Source organism: Pseudonaja textilis, chromosome 6, assembly GCF_049901715.1.
Source record: "Pseudonaja textilis isolate UNSWEBS1 chromosome 6, rPseTex1.2, whole genome shotgun sequence".
Taxonomy (NCBI): Eukaryota; Metazoa; Chordata; class Lepidosauria; order Squamata; family Elapidae; genus Pseudonaja; species Pseudonaja textilis.
The window spans coordinates 47188741-47202994 of NC_141995.1; the positions used below are offsets into that span (position 1 = coordinate 47188741).

The 14254-nt window shown below is 40.9% G+C and overlaps 2 protein-coding genes across 2 annotated transcripts in view; one reads left to right on the forward strand and one right to left on the reverse strand.

Moving 5' to 3' along the window:
- HMX1 (H6 family homeobox 1) overlaps positions 1–14254 on the reverse strand; it is a 243007-nt gene that overhangs the window by 64045 nt on the left and 164708 nt on the right. The gene's annotated exons all lie outside the window — the stretch shown is intronic.
- Positions 1–14254, forward strand: part of SLC34A2 (solute carrier family 34 member 2) — a 36813-nt gene that overhangs the window by 12012 nt on the left and 10547 nt on the right. The window contains exons 2-8 of the mRNA XM_026699765.2: positions 1631–1742; positions 1882–2019; positions 3343–3471; positions 7151–7294; positions 8425–8536; positions 9496–9691; positions 11436–11531. Of these exons, the coding sequence (XP_026555550.2) occupies positions 1634–1742; positions 1882–2019; positions 3343–3471; positions 7151–7294; positions 8425–8536; positions 9496–9691; positions 11436–11531 (924 nt within the window). The 5' untranslated portion in view covers positions 1631–1633. The remainder of the gene's footprint in view (positions 1–1630; positions 1743–1881; positions 2020–3342; positions 3472–7150; positions 7295–8424; positions 8537–9495; positions 9692–11435; positions 11532–14254) is intronic.

Below are 14254 nucleotides of genomic sequence, written 5' to 3' on the forward strand. Positions count from 1 at the left end.
CTTTAAGATTTGTGGACTTCAAGTCCCAGAATTTTGGAAGTTGAAGTCCACAAGTCTTAAAGTTGCCAAGATTGGAGACCCCTGATCAAGAATTATAGAGTAATAGAATAATAGATTTGGAAGGAGCTTTCAGGTCTTCTACTCCAACCCTGTACTCAAGCAGGACACTGTTTACCTTTCTGGATCAATGGTTGTCCAATCTCTTCTTAAAGACGTCCAGTGTGTGGGGTGTCTATGCAGATTCTTCCAGCTCATGGTTGTTCCTATTTTGAAAGGGCAACTTTTCTTTGCTTTTCCCTGAAAATGTTTCACTTCTCATCCAAAAAGCTTCTTTAGTTCTGACCAAATGGTGGCGAACGGAAGGTTCAGGTCAACCTCCAAGGGGCCTCAACAACTCTCTCAAAGAATACAAATGACCAGCTATCTGCAAGAAATAGAAATCCTTCCATTCCCCACCATTCAGTCAGCACTGAAGAAGCTCCTTGGATGAGAAGCGGAACGTCTTCAAGGGAAAACAAAGAAAGTCCAGTTGCCTCTTGAAAAAAAGACTCCAGTGTTGGAGCATCCACAACTTCTGGAGGTAAGTTGTTCCGTTCATTCATTGTTCTGACCATCAGGAAATTTCTCCTTGATCCTAAGCCGGTTCGCTTCTTGATAGGGTTCCATCCCTTGCTGCTTTTTCCTTCCTGTTGCCAGCTCAGGTCTCATTTTGATATTTTTGTCTTCAGACAACATCAGGGTCACCAGTTATAGCGGTAATGCTATCATTAATAGACTGGCTATATGGCTTTATTGGTCCTTGCCCATAGCTCAACAAGGCAAGGAGCTACGGAATAATAGCTCGTTTGATGGAACATTGTCCAGAAAGACTCTAGACTCTAGCAATGTATCTCAACCTTAGCAGTTTTAAAATTGCCCTCAGAGTTGAAGTCCAAACTACGTTAGCTTCTTTTTTTTTTTAAACCTAACACTAACTCTAACCCTAACCTAATAATTCATGTAATTACTGCTGCAAGATTGGCCTATGCATAACAGGGGAAATGTAAAGAAACTCCAAGTGAAATAGAAGTAATCAGGAAAATTTGAATGTGCACAAAAATGGACAAATTGACAAAAGAATTAAAAAATAAGGATGAATGGGATTATTACAAAGTATGGGATAAATTGTATTGTTGGCTAGAAAAAAGGAAGGATCAGGATAATAAGAAATTATTATATGTATATATTATATGCTATGTATATAGAATGTAAATATGTACTATTTTTATATGTGACTTAGCAATGTAAGACAACTGTGGGTTAGAAGGATTGCACCATGTTCATTGTTTTTAATGTTCTTTTCTTTTTTGTGTTTGTCTAATAAAAAAAATTAAAAATTAAAAAAAAACAATGTTAGCTTCTCAGGGAGACAACAAGCTAGTCCCATCTCGATACTAACCAGGCCTATCCCTGTTTAGCTTCCAGTCAGAAGAACCTAGCCAATGACTGCCACCTGCTTAGATACATCAGATGATGGCTTGCAACTAACCTGGTTGCTTTTAAGGAATGGAGGTCCATTTCTCCAAGCCTTAGAAATATGAGAGTGGAGTCTTCAATATTGATCTTTCTCTTCTGCCTCAATGTCTTGCAGGACATGGCTCCGTGGCCTGAACTGGAAGGCACAGACACCAATAAATATATTGAAGAGCCTTCCTCAAAATCCAAGAAGACCATGTCTGACAACGAGAGGAAAGACACCAAAGGTAAAACTAAAGTGTATTCTTCTGATCTGTCCTCTCCTTTCTTCTGTATCTCCAATTACAAACCATTTTTTAAAAAATACTTCCACATCTCCCATTGGTGAACTGGTAATAATGTTGGCTTGCTTGTTTGGTCCATCAGACGGAGCCATTTCTATGGGGAATCAGGTGGAACTCTTGCCTGCATATTCCACCATTGCTTTGACCACTGAATCTGAAGAGGAAGAAGAAGATCCATGGAAGTTACCAGAACTTCAGGATACCGGAATCCAATGGTCAGGTGAGGCTCTTTCCTCAGAGAACTGATGGCCTTTGTTTGAGTTTCTCCAGGTTCTAAGAACTTCCATTTCAGTTCTTCTTGTGGAGTGTTACATATCTGGAGGGGAGCGAGGAATACAAAAGAATATTTGGATGGGTTTCGGTTTTGTTCTGGATGGCATGGTTTCTTCATTCATAACCTCAACCTTCTCTGTTTCGTTTCTTTGCTTTGAATGCAAATGGCAGAATGGAAGGACAAAATGGGGCATGGTGCACCACAAGAAATGATGACAGAGTAGTATGAAGTGATAACCTCTTCCTCCACATTTGATATTCTCTTAATTGAGTCTCAGTTAATGCAGAGCACCAAAAATTCTGCAAATGTTATCAGGCATATATATATTTATATATCTACATATCTTTATCTGTCTATTTGTCCATCTGTTTCTCTCCCTCTCTCTCCCTCTCTCTCTCTCTGTCTGTCTATCTATCTATCTATCTATCTATCTATCTATCTATCTATCTATCTATCATCTTTCAATCTTATCTATCTGCCTGGATATATATTATTAATTAAAACATTTAAAATAAAACATTTTATTAATTTTATTGTGTTCAAAGGTCATGCATCAAAAGAGAAAATAAGTGTCTAGAAGAAAATAACAACCAATTTGAACTTTTGATGTAATTTACAATATATAATAAATTCTTTATGAGGCCTGATACTGATTATGTACCTGATTTTTGGTATATCATATCATTTCTCTGTGTCTCTTTTTCTCTCTGTAGGTAGATGGTAGGTAGGTATGTAGGTAGATGGATAATAGATGATAAGATAGATAGATAGATAGATAGATAGATAGATAGATAGATAGATAGATAGATAGATGATAGGGTTATGATGCTTATTTTCCTTTATGCCAGGATTTTCAAACTTCTAGCAGGAATAGCTACAAAAATTTTTTAAATGATTGAGAATCCTGAAATTTGGATTTACAGCATGTTTTCTGAAAGAGTTGGTGGAAATTTTCATGTGTGTGTGTGCGTGTGTGTGTATTAAAAGAAATAGAATGAGATCTACCAATAAAGGAATCTAAACATGAAATGGTATTTTCTCTTTCAAAATAAAGGGCCCTTTTAAAATAAGGCTGTTTTTAAAGCTCTGTTTAAAAAAACTCCTTTTAGCTAAAGTTAAATTTTAATGATGAACACATTCCTTCTGGTTTATTATCCACAGGGATCACGATATCAGCCTTGACTCTATGAACTTATAGGTGAGATTTTTGAGATCTGAGACTTGTATTTGGTGCTAATTATACACAAACACTTGCTTTGTCTTTTGCAGAACTTGATGGGAAACACAAAGCTCTTTATATTTTGCGAGGCATCGGAAAGTTTATTCTTCTGCTCGTATTGCTTTACTTTTTTGTTTGCTCCTTGGACGTGCTCAGCTCTGCCTTCCAATTAGTCGGAGGTAAGACAAGAATTTTATGATCTCTCTACCATGTTTCCCCCAAAAGTAGACCCTGTCTTATATATATTTTTTGCCACCAAAAAGGGCACTAGGTCTTATTTTTGGGGTATGCCATCCATTGCCTAACCTCACTTGCACACGTCGCTCCCAGCCTCCTTTTTGCTATCAGAGGTCTTCAGGAACTTCTTCTTCTGAGGCCGACAAGGCTTTCCTGAGAGTCTCTGCAACTGATAACAATGCTCTGGATCGATCCAGGGCTTTGTTATCAGCTACAGCCTTCAGGAAAGCCTTGCCAGCCTTGCTGGCTGCAGAAAAAATGGGTCAGCAAGGCAGGTGTCAGGGTGTACGAGACCTGGCTGCAACTGTCCAAAGGTAAGTATTAGGGCACTCCACACATACCCCACCCCCACCCTAGCTTAATTTTTACCCATCCATTCTGGAGTGAGTAGGATTTTAATTAGGGCTTATTTTGGGGGCAGGGCTTATATTGGACGCACATGTAAAAATCAAGCTAGGACTTACTTTCAGGGTAGATCATATTTTTGGGAAAAACAGGGTATGTCTCTAACTCAGCTATCACAATGTACTTTATTTAAGGATACAGAAAGTCTTATCGGCTTCATTTCTGCAGAATAAACATCCTAAGCATTGCAGCTCCAAATAAATCACCCTTCAAGACCAAGGAATGTGCAAATAAAGCTTTATCTACAACAGGCATCTATGGCAGTTCGAAAAGAATCAAAAATATTTCTGTTTTTAAGCCATTACATAATCAGAATTATTGGTACTATGGATACGAAACTTAGATGGGGCTATGACAATTTTCTGTGGTCAGCTCGCCATGGCCAACTCAATGCGGGATAACTCGCCAACGGACAAGAGTTACACTAATATCAAAGAAATGGTGGAACAGAATCCAGAAAGGCAGAAGAAAGATAAGAAAGGGCAGAATGAAATCTGAATGTTGAAAAGTTTTAACCATTCAGTCTTGAAGACTTTAAAGGAAAGTCTTCTCCTTGCTACCCTGTCAATCACAGGTTCTTTCAGTTGTTAGATGTTCACCTTTGCATCAGTTTTGATGTTACTGAGCCAGCATGTTCTTTGCTTGTCCCTTCTTTTTCCACTAACCATTCCTGGCATCACTGACTTCTCCAATGAATTTGCATGCAAGACATGGCCGGAGTAAATCAGATGTAGTCTCTTGGGGTTGACTTCTAGCGATGTGTCTGGCCTTCTACAATTCAGCACCTCTTTGTTGGTTGCTAGGACTGTCCATGGTGTACAAAATAATTCATGCCAGCAGCAGACTTCACAGGCGCCAATTCTTATTTGATCAGGCTTTCTTAGTGTCCAATGCTCACACCCATACATATCTCCTCTAAGGCAGTGTCAACAAGCTTTGAGGTGGGTGGACTTCAGTTCTCAGAAATCCCCAGCCAGGCTTGGACTCCATCCATGCTGAAGTTGCTGAGGTTGGTAAACACTGTTCTAAGAGGCTTCTGGCAGCCATAAGGTCGCACCCCATTCGGTTTAGCAACAGTTCCATGAGTTAGACTGGGCTGAGAGAAGAGGCACGGGTCCAAGACATCCAAGGAAGCGCCCTAGCTGATGTGGGTCTTGAACCCGGGACTCCTCAGTCCTGAACAAACCTTCTAATCACAACTTTGTACGGATTGCTTGGTCTGGATCTTTCATTTGGAAAACCTGATTTAACTAGGGGAAGATTTTTTTTAACTGGCTTATGTGCAAGGAAATGCATTTATCTAAAACAGATCAGTTCCCCAGTAAGAACATCTTTATAGCTTCATCAAGCCACTGATGAAGGGTAGATCCTCATGATTGTTATTTTGACCCCAAAGTGTGGAAGACTTGAGTAGGTGCACCAAAGTCCCTAGAGGTCTAGGGAGGTTCTCAATCCTCCAGGCCCTGGTTGTCACAAAGGAGGTTTTTTTTATTTAAAAAAAAAACCTGGACCTTCTGATTTTAAAAAAAAAAACGACTTTTCCAAGAAGCTTCTTCAGTTCTGACCCATTCCCCACCAGTTAGTCAGAACTGAAGAAGCGAAACGTCTTAAAGAAAACTCAAAAAGTCCAGTTGCCTTCAAAATGAAAGCATCTTTGGGAGGAATAAGCGAAACACACCATAGGATATGTTTTATGTCCTGGATCCTTGCTCTCTCTTGTTGCTAAACCTCACCCAGGTGGACTATCCCAAGGAAACCGGAATAACATAAATCAATGTTGATTTATGTTGATTTCAATAAGGTAGGTTTAATATTTGACCGGGCCAAACACGGAAACTTGAACAGAAATTTCCCAGGGTGATTTATAACAAATCAATCAAGGTGCAGTCGCTTTGAATACACCAGGATATTTTATTTCCTAGGTTTCTTCCAGACTGAGCTGCCATTTAGGAGATTAGCTGTCAATTGACTCACTACTCTTTCTTCCCATTTGACACCCTTAAAAGACACTGTGTGTATGAGCATTAATATCTCAAAGGGAGATGAGGCTGGCTAAACTCAGTTTTCCTGGGCTCGCTTAGTTGAACACAGTAAGCCTCTGAGGCCCACTGGTCATAAGAGCTGTCAATCACATAAGGGTATTCTGGGTGTGATGTGGAAGAGACCTGTTTGTTTCCTTCAACCTGCATTGTTGCAACTATTTGTAGGTAGCTGTCAATCTAGGATTTAATCTCTTACCCAAACTAATCTCTTGATCTAGTGTCTTAAGTGTTTGGCATGAGATTCAATAAATAGAACACCTTTCACAGACACTTGAAATAGGTAGATCGGTGTATACACCCATATGCAAAAAAACTGTGGGAACCACTGTAATCTTCATCTCAGTTAAGGAAACAAGTTCCCTTCCCTACAAATCTTGCATGCTATGAAGACAGGTAGTTAAGTACCATTTAGTATTAGTTAAATACCATTTAAGGGATCTTTTTCACATTTTTGAATGACTGGTGGAATAATGTTGTTGGTACTCATTGTTGGAATGTTTTTCTGTGCAAAAACTTACAGTAGTATTCTACCAGTAGATGGCAGTATTTACAAGTGTGGGTCTATGGTATATACTCTATGCTCTTTTGTTCTAAGTAGAATTTCCTATTTCCTGTTACAATTAAATACAGTAGCTGAGCAGTAAAGCACATGGTGACTGTTGCTTTGTTTGATCTGTGTGGTGCTTTATAGAAACAAAATTTCTAATAAATGTAAACCTCTGTCCTATATGCTATGGCTCACACCCTGTGAGATGCATCAGATCCTCCCCAGATATTGTTCTTCTTGTTATGGAGGTTCTAGTGTTATGAAGGTTATTTAAAGCTGTAATGGTCCATTTACGACCATAATTGAGCCTAAAATTTATGTTGCTAAGCAAAACATTTGTTAAGTGAATTTGAGGCACTCATTTAAGTTAATAACCGAGTTGTTAAATAGATCTGGTTTCCTCACTGACATTGATGATTATAAGGTTGCAAAAGGGGATCGCATTACCCCTAGGACACTGCAACCATCATAAATAGGAATCAGTCATCAAACATCCAAATTTTGAACATGGAGAGGCTGCAACAGTCATAAGTGTGGTAAATGGGCATAAGTAACTTTTTTTCAGAGCCGTTGAAACTAAATGAACTGTTGCAAGTCAAGGACTACCTATAGGTTTTATTCCCACAGGCAAAGCAGCAGGAGACATTTTCAAGGATGGTTCTGTCTTATCAAATCCCGTGGCAGGCCTAGTCATTGGCGTTCTGGTGACCGTGATGGTGCAAAGTTCTAGCACGTCTTCCTCTATCATTGTCAGCATGGTGTCTTCTTCACGTGAGTCCACCATATAACAGATTTTGGATTTTAATCACTTCTTTGGAGAGTTTGACAGCCACAAAATAAGGAAATAACAAGACAGCAGCCCACTCCGAATAGCTTGTCATACAACGATGGCAATGGTGGGATTCAAAAAATTTTTACTACTGGTTCTGTGGACATAGCTTGGTGGGCATGGCAGGGGAAGGATATACTGCAAAATTTCCATTCCCTCCCCACCCCACTAACCTGTTTTCCAGGTCCGTTCTCCTGTATAAAACTAAGGTTTTATAAAAGTGGTACTAATACTTCATGTGAATTTGATTCTATGCCTCTGTTTATACAAGCTTTTATCTTTTGTATAAACTCTGTTCATACAAAAATTTGGTAGAAAAGAATTGGGGGAACTGGAATGAGGTACCCTTCCATGCACTGAAAGCAGTCATGTATGAGCCAATAGTTCTCATTTGTAACCTTTTCACCTGTAATCATTATTATATATATGTTATGACTCCCCTTCAAAATTCAAACGAACAAAACAGAAAGCAGCCGTTTCACAATTAAATCAAACAGAAAGAAGTCTTACAAGATAACGGCTGGCAGAAACCTCAATCCACAGCATAAATCTTTACTCTGTCCGGCAAAGCAGGCCTGGCAATAAATCTCCAGTCTCAGAGCTTCTTGCTGTAATGTCCTCACTCAAATAGTCACTTTGTTCCTGGCAAAATGTACCAGCCCAGCTGTGTCCTTTTATACTCATTGAGGCAACGTGCTAATTTACTGACTCGCTTTCCTCATTCGCTCCAGCTGATTTTGCCTTCTCAACCGTCTTCTGTTTTTTACATTTAACCACAAATTTTCCAAGTTCTCATTTCCACTAGAAGATTCTCTCAAAACTTCCCTGTCAGCCATTCCCGGCTGTTGATCAGATAAGGAACCAGAGGAGGTCAAAGGTCCTGACAATTCTAATACATCAGGTCTGTCGTCCTTTGTCACGTCCATCTCCTCATCCTGGTTACCAGTCCAATCACTGAGCCATGCTGGCTCATATTTTTCTGCCATGACCTCCTCACTTGAACTCATATCAGTCACAGGAGCTGAATCCAAGCCCGGAGCCACAACATATATATATATATTTATTTTTGCAGTACTGAATGTTAAGCATGCTATCCCGATCATCATGGGAGCCAATATTGGGACTTCGGTTACAAACACCATTGTGGCACTTATGCAGGCTGGAGACCGGAATGAATTTAGAAGGTATCACATTCTTATCTTAACACATGCAATAAGGGTTAATAATGCAGTGGTGGGATTCAAATTATTTACTACCGGTTCTATGGGCGTGGCTTGGTGGGCACAGCATGGCTTGGTGTGTGTGGCTTGGTGGGCGTGGCAAGGGAAGGACACTGTAAAATCTCCATTCCCTCCCCACCCCACTAACCTGCTTTCCAGCTCCGTTCTCCTGTGCAGGGCAACCAAAGAAGACTCAGCCAATCAGCTGGGACTCAATGGGAGGCAGAGAAGAGATGGGGTTGGTGTGGCCAGTCACAGATGGTTATTTGCCGGTTCTCCAAACTACTCAAAAGTTCCGCTACTGGTTCTCCAGAACCGGTCTGAACTGGCTGAATACCACCTCTGTAATAATGTCACTGCCAAGAAAGGCAACTCAAGAAATGCACGCGCACACACACACGCACACACACACACACACACACACACACACACATATCTTCAGCTTGATAGAAGCTACATTGAGACAGGAGCCATCACAAACTCAGAATCCAATCTAAATTTGGGAAGCTTTTTATTTAAAAATTATCACCATTAATTCAATTTGACCAGAGTGGCATGGTGGGCCTTAGACATGAAATCACTCACCTCCCACTCAGAAGTTTGGGAGTTCAATCCTAGGCAGCAACAAATGTTTCTCTTTCAGGCCGCAAAGAGAAAATATCTGCTGTGAACTCTGGGTAGGAGTCAGGAAGGGCGTCCAGCCAGTAAATGCTCAGCTCCATTCAGTTGCACTATCTACACCCCAAATAAAGGGATTAAAGGGTCATTATTTTATTCCAGAAAATCCATGAAGCAAGGAATATAGAAAGGCAGAATCAGGAAGCAACCCTTCTTTGAAGAAAAAGAATATATTATTATTGTTATGTTTTTGGTTGTCTTCCTACTGAACTTCTTCTGATTGTACTCCGTTTGTTTGTTTCCAGGGCCTTTGCTGGCGCCACTGTCCACGATTTCTTTAACTGGCTTTCTGTGTTTGTCCTACTGCCCATCGAAGTTGCTTCTCAGTACCTCTTCCACCTGACGAGTCTTATCGTGGACTCGTTCCAGCTGGAAAGTGGGGAAAATGCCCCCGAATTGCTAAAAGTCATCACAGATCCCTTCACAAAACTCATCATCCAGGTAAATTCTTCCCTTGTTGATTTAATCTTTGCTAGGACAGGGTTACGCAGACCTCTCTTTGTCCTTCACTAATGCAATGCTAGGAATGAAAAAAAGCCACTCCTTAACATCCAGGGAGCTTCTCAGTCCTCCAGGTCATGGTTGTCCCAAGGTTGTCCTTTTTCAAGAGGCAACTGAACTTCCTTTATTTTTCCTTGAAGAGGTTTCACTTCTCATCCAAGAAGCTTTTTCAGTTCTGATTGAATGGTGGGAAATGAAAGGACTCCGATACACCTTCAAGTGGCCTCAACAACTCTCAGAGAGAGTACTAATGACCAGAGGACTGCAAGGAATATAAATCCTTCCGTTCTCCCCCATTCAGTCAGAACTGAAGAAGCTTCTCTCATGAGAAGTGAAAAGTCTTCAAGGAAAAACCAAGAAAGTCCAGTTGCTTCTTGAAAAAGCACCTTTGGGACTCTGTGAATGTTATGAATGTTATTGTTGAGAAACAACAAAACTGGAAAGAATGTGCAAACAGCTGTCTTTCCAACCTCAGGATCCCAACTAAGTCTTTACCCATATAAATCTCTTTAGATTCTTGATACCTAATGTCAGACTCGTTGGACATCTTGTTTGATCTTTCAGAAAATTAAAACTTTATACTCAAGATAACTGGTATCATTGCCTCACGGTTATTTCAGCCTTACAATCTTCTTATTGAAAAAAAATCTTTCTGGAATTTGTTTTTCACATTCTTCCTTCTCCTTTGAAAGGCTGGAAGAATTATGCGATTCAAATACAGCTCCCATTAATCTAACACCATTATCCTTGTTGCCTGCTGGCAACCCTATTTTTTTATTTTTATTTTTTGGTGCAGGATACATTTCGTTCTGTGCTGGGCACCCAGAGGAGCCAAATTAATACTTGGGGGGAAAAACAACAGCACAAGAGCAGCTTCTTCTATTGAAATATCCCAATGCCTGTTTTGTAAACCTGGATTCAGGGGTGGGATTCCAAATTTTTTCTACCAGTTCTATGAGAGCATGATTTGAGCATGCTTTGCATGCGCTTTGTGTGTGCGCAGCACTCAAACACCACCCTCTGTCAGCGCTGGTGAGCGTAGCTGTTTTTTTAGCTCGGCTGAGGCGTGGCAATCCACTCTACTGCATGAATCAGCTGAGGTAAAAACCAAGGCAATATAGGACAGGATGGGGAGCAGATGGGCGGGGCCAACAAGAGGTAGTATTTGCAGGTTCTTCGAACTACTTAAAATTTTTCTCTACCGGTACGTCCGAATCGGTCCGAACCGGCTGAATACCACCTCTGACTGGATTCAAAGTCCATTCTAATCTTCCAAGCTTGTCCCGAAAATCAGAATAAACGTTAAACAACAAAAACTTTTTTTGGTCACGATAGAGTGGGGGTCTCCCAATCCCCCTTGCCCATGTCCTCTTTGGAAGTGGGGCGCGCAAATGCATGCGGTTCAAAGTACAGTCGAATTGTGTGTGCTGGCTCACTGCTCGCACAAATCTAGCTGTACGTGCGCACCAGCTCTCCTCTCTCACAGTCCGATAGTTGCCAAGATCCTTTTGTAATAAGTTCTATTTTTATTTTGATGTCGTGTTAGCTTTTCAAACCCAGTGAGTCATATTGGGGTTTGGCCATTTGGAAGATGAAAGGCAAGAGAATGCCAATCAGAAGTAACGTGCATTCTTCAATTGACCCAATTAATTGGGGTTTCCATTTTGCTTCCTTTGATTTACAGCTCGATAAATCGGTCATCAATGCCATCGCTACAGGAGACGAGTCAGCAAAAAACAGAAGTCTGGTGAAAGTTTGGTGCAAAACTAAAACGACCGTGGTGAGTGTTGAGTTAAAGGGATCATTTGATGCAGATAAGAGGCTGGCTTATCATAGAATTAGTCACTTTTCTCTTTGATAGCTAATCATTGAAGGAAGAGGGGTGATAATGTGTGATAATTTTCTAGCTATACATTCTTTTAGGAAATCCAGACTGGGATTGTGTTTATTGCTTTTGAAAGAGTTTATATTACAGTGGAATATCATTCAGGTAATCCTTTACTTACAAACAGTTCATTCAGGGAATGCTCAAAGGTACAACGGGACTGAAGAAACTTCATGACAGTTTTTCACACTTATGACCTTTGCAGCATGCCCATGGTCACGTGATCAAAATTCAGAGGCCTGGTGACTGGTTCAGATTTATGGTGGTTCTATTGATCCCCTTTTGAGACCTTCTTACAAGCGCAGGCCATAGGGAAGACAGATTCGCTTAATGACTGGGTTACTAATGTACTGATTGCAGGGATTCGCTTAAGAACCGAGGCAAGGCAAGGCAGTAAAAGGGGGCAAAAACTTACTTTAACAAATGCCTCACTTAACAACAGAAATTCTGGACTTGTTTGCAGCTGTAAGTCAAGGACTACCTGTAGTGAACTTTGATCTCCTTGACTCTGAATATACGCATTAATATATCCAGCTTGAGTCATGCTGAAAATCATAAAAATTCAAAGAGTAGAAAAGTCAGGAGGAGGAGGACGACTGTGGGGTTCTTGGTGTTCTCTGAGCTTGTTTGTTTTCTTGCAAATGTTTCATGACCCTACTAGGTAACTTTATCAGTGCTAGAAGGAAGTGGGATTTGCAGGGGGAGGGGGAGGAGGAGGACTGTGGGGTCCTTGGTGCTCTGTGAGCTTGGCTGTTTTCTTGCAGACATTTCATGACCCAATTAGGTAACATCATCAGTGAGCTGACCCAGAAACAAGCTGAATGTCACTTCACTTCTGCAATTAAAAACCTCCTTCCAAGCAGCTGCTTCTTGGCTTTTCAATTTAAAGTAACGGCATCTTGTTTTTCCCCACTCTTCTTTGTCAAGTGATCCGTGGGCTGAAAAGTGAGCCCTGATCAATCTCATGTCCTGTGGCTTTGAGGTGCTGGACCAGGGAAGAGGTCGGTTCTTTTTTGATTGAGTTCTTGTGTTCTTCAATGCGTGCACCTATTCTTCTGTTGGTTTCTCCGATGTATGTGAATGTATGTAAACACATACAAACTGCCATCTACATGCACTCTCACACCACCACCCAGCACAGATCAATTCCGTAGCCGAGACACTCATCTCCAGAACAAAATGCTTAGCCGATGAACAACACCTAAAAACCGAACTACACACTCTCACTAACGTACTAACAGCCAATGGATTCCAAAGAAAGGAAATTACCCACCTAATCCAAAAACAAACCCCAACCAAAATCCAAGACAGAGAACAAGAGAATGGCAAAGCCCTCCTCCTATATATAAAAGGCACTACAGACAAAATCAGCAAGATCCCTCCAAAAACACAACATTAAGACAGCATTCTGCACAAACAGAAAAATATCCACCATCCTAAGAAACCCTAAAGACAGAATCGAGTTAGAAAACCAAGGAGTATACGAAATCCCATGCACCGCGTGCCCCACCACATACATCGGACAAGCCAACAGAAGAATTAGTGCATGCACTGAAGAACACAAGAACTCAATCAAAAAAGAAGAACCAACCTCTTCCCTGGTCCAGCACCTCAAAGCCACAGGACATGAGATTGACTTTAAAAATTCCAGAACTATTGCCCAAAGTGAACACTTCAACAACAGAATAATCAGAGAAGCCATAGAGGTAGAAAAACGCCCACACAGCATGAATAAACGAGATGATACCTCCCACCTACCAGCCATTTGGAAACCTGCCCTCATTAACAAACAAATACCTAACATGAAGAATGACACCAGACCCACACCCACGAGGGCCACACAAGATGCTACCACCACACTTCCATGTAGAAAGCAGACTCACACCCACACAGAAGATGAGACACGACCATGGACCAGAAGCCGTACTGCAGCTGCATCACTACCCGCTTCAAACCCCTCTGACCCTTACATGAAGTGAACTGACGCCCACCATGAAGATGTAGCATGACCATGAACGCAAAGCCAAACAACAGGATCACAGCTCACCAGCTCAAATCCCCGGCAACTAAGACTAACCTGAGCACAACCAAGCCCCCACCTAAACAGAACATACCCCCCGCCAATCAGAACACAGCCAAGCCCCCAACCAATGAGAACACACCCCCACCCAATCAGAACACAGCCAAGCCTCCACCCAGTCAAGTCTCACTCCCACTGGCAGTTAAAAGGAAGAAGCAGCTGCAAGCTTACATTACTCCGAGAAGCACAAAGCCGAAGACACAAGCCTGAAGATGACAAATGAGATTTCGTCGAAGTGTCACCAAGATACTTCCAATTTTACGCGGGAGAAAACCCAAATAACCAAAGATCCACGTACAAATACCCAATTTTCTGATACACACACAGAGAGAGTATCTAGCTATATCTAGCTATATCTATATCTATTTATCTATCTATCATCTATCTCTATATATCTATATATATTGGCATATTTAGAAATTAAAAAGGGGATAAACAATGGAAAATTATAGTTTAATATAAATTTGTGGATTGTTATTAGAACTGTAGAGATGGACACAAAAATAACATATTGTAGCATTGAATAATCAAGATTGAT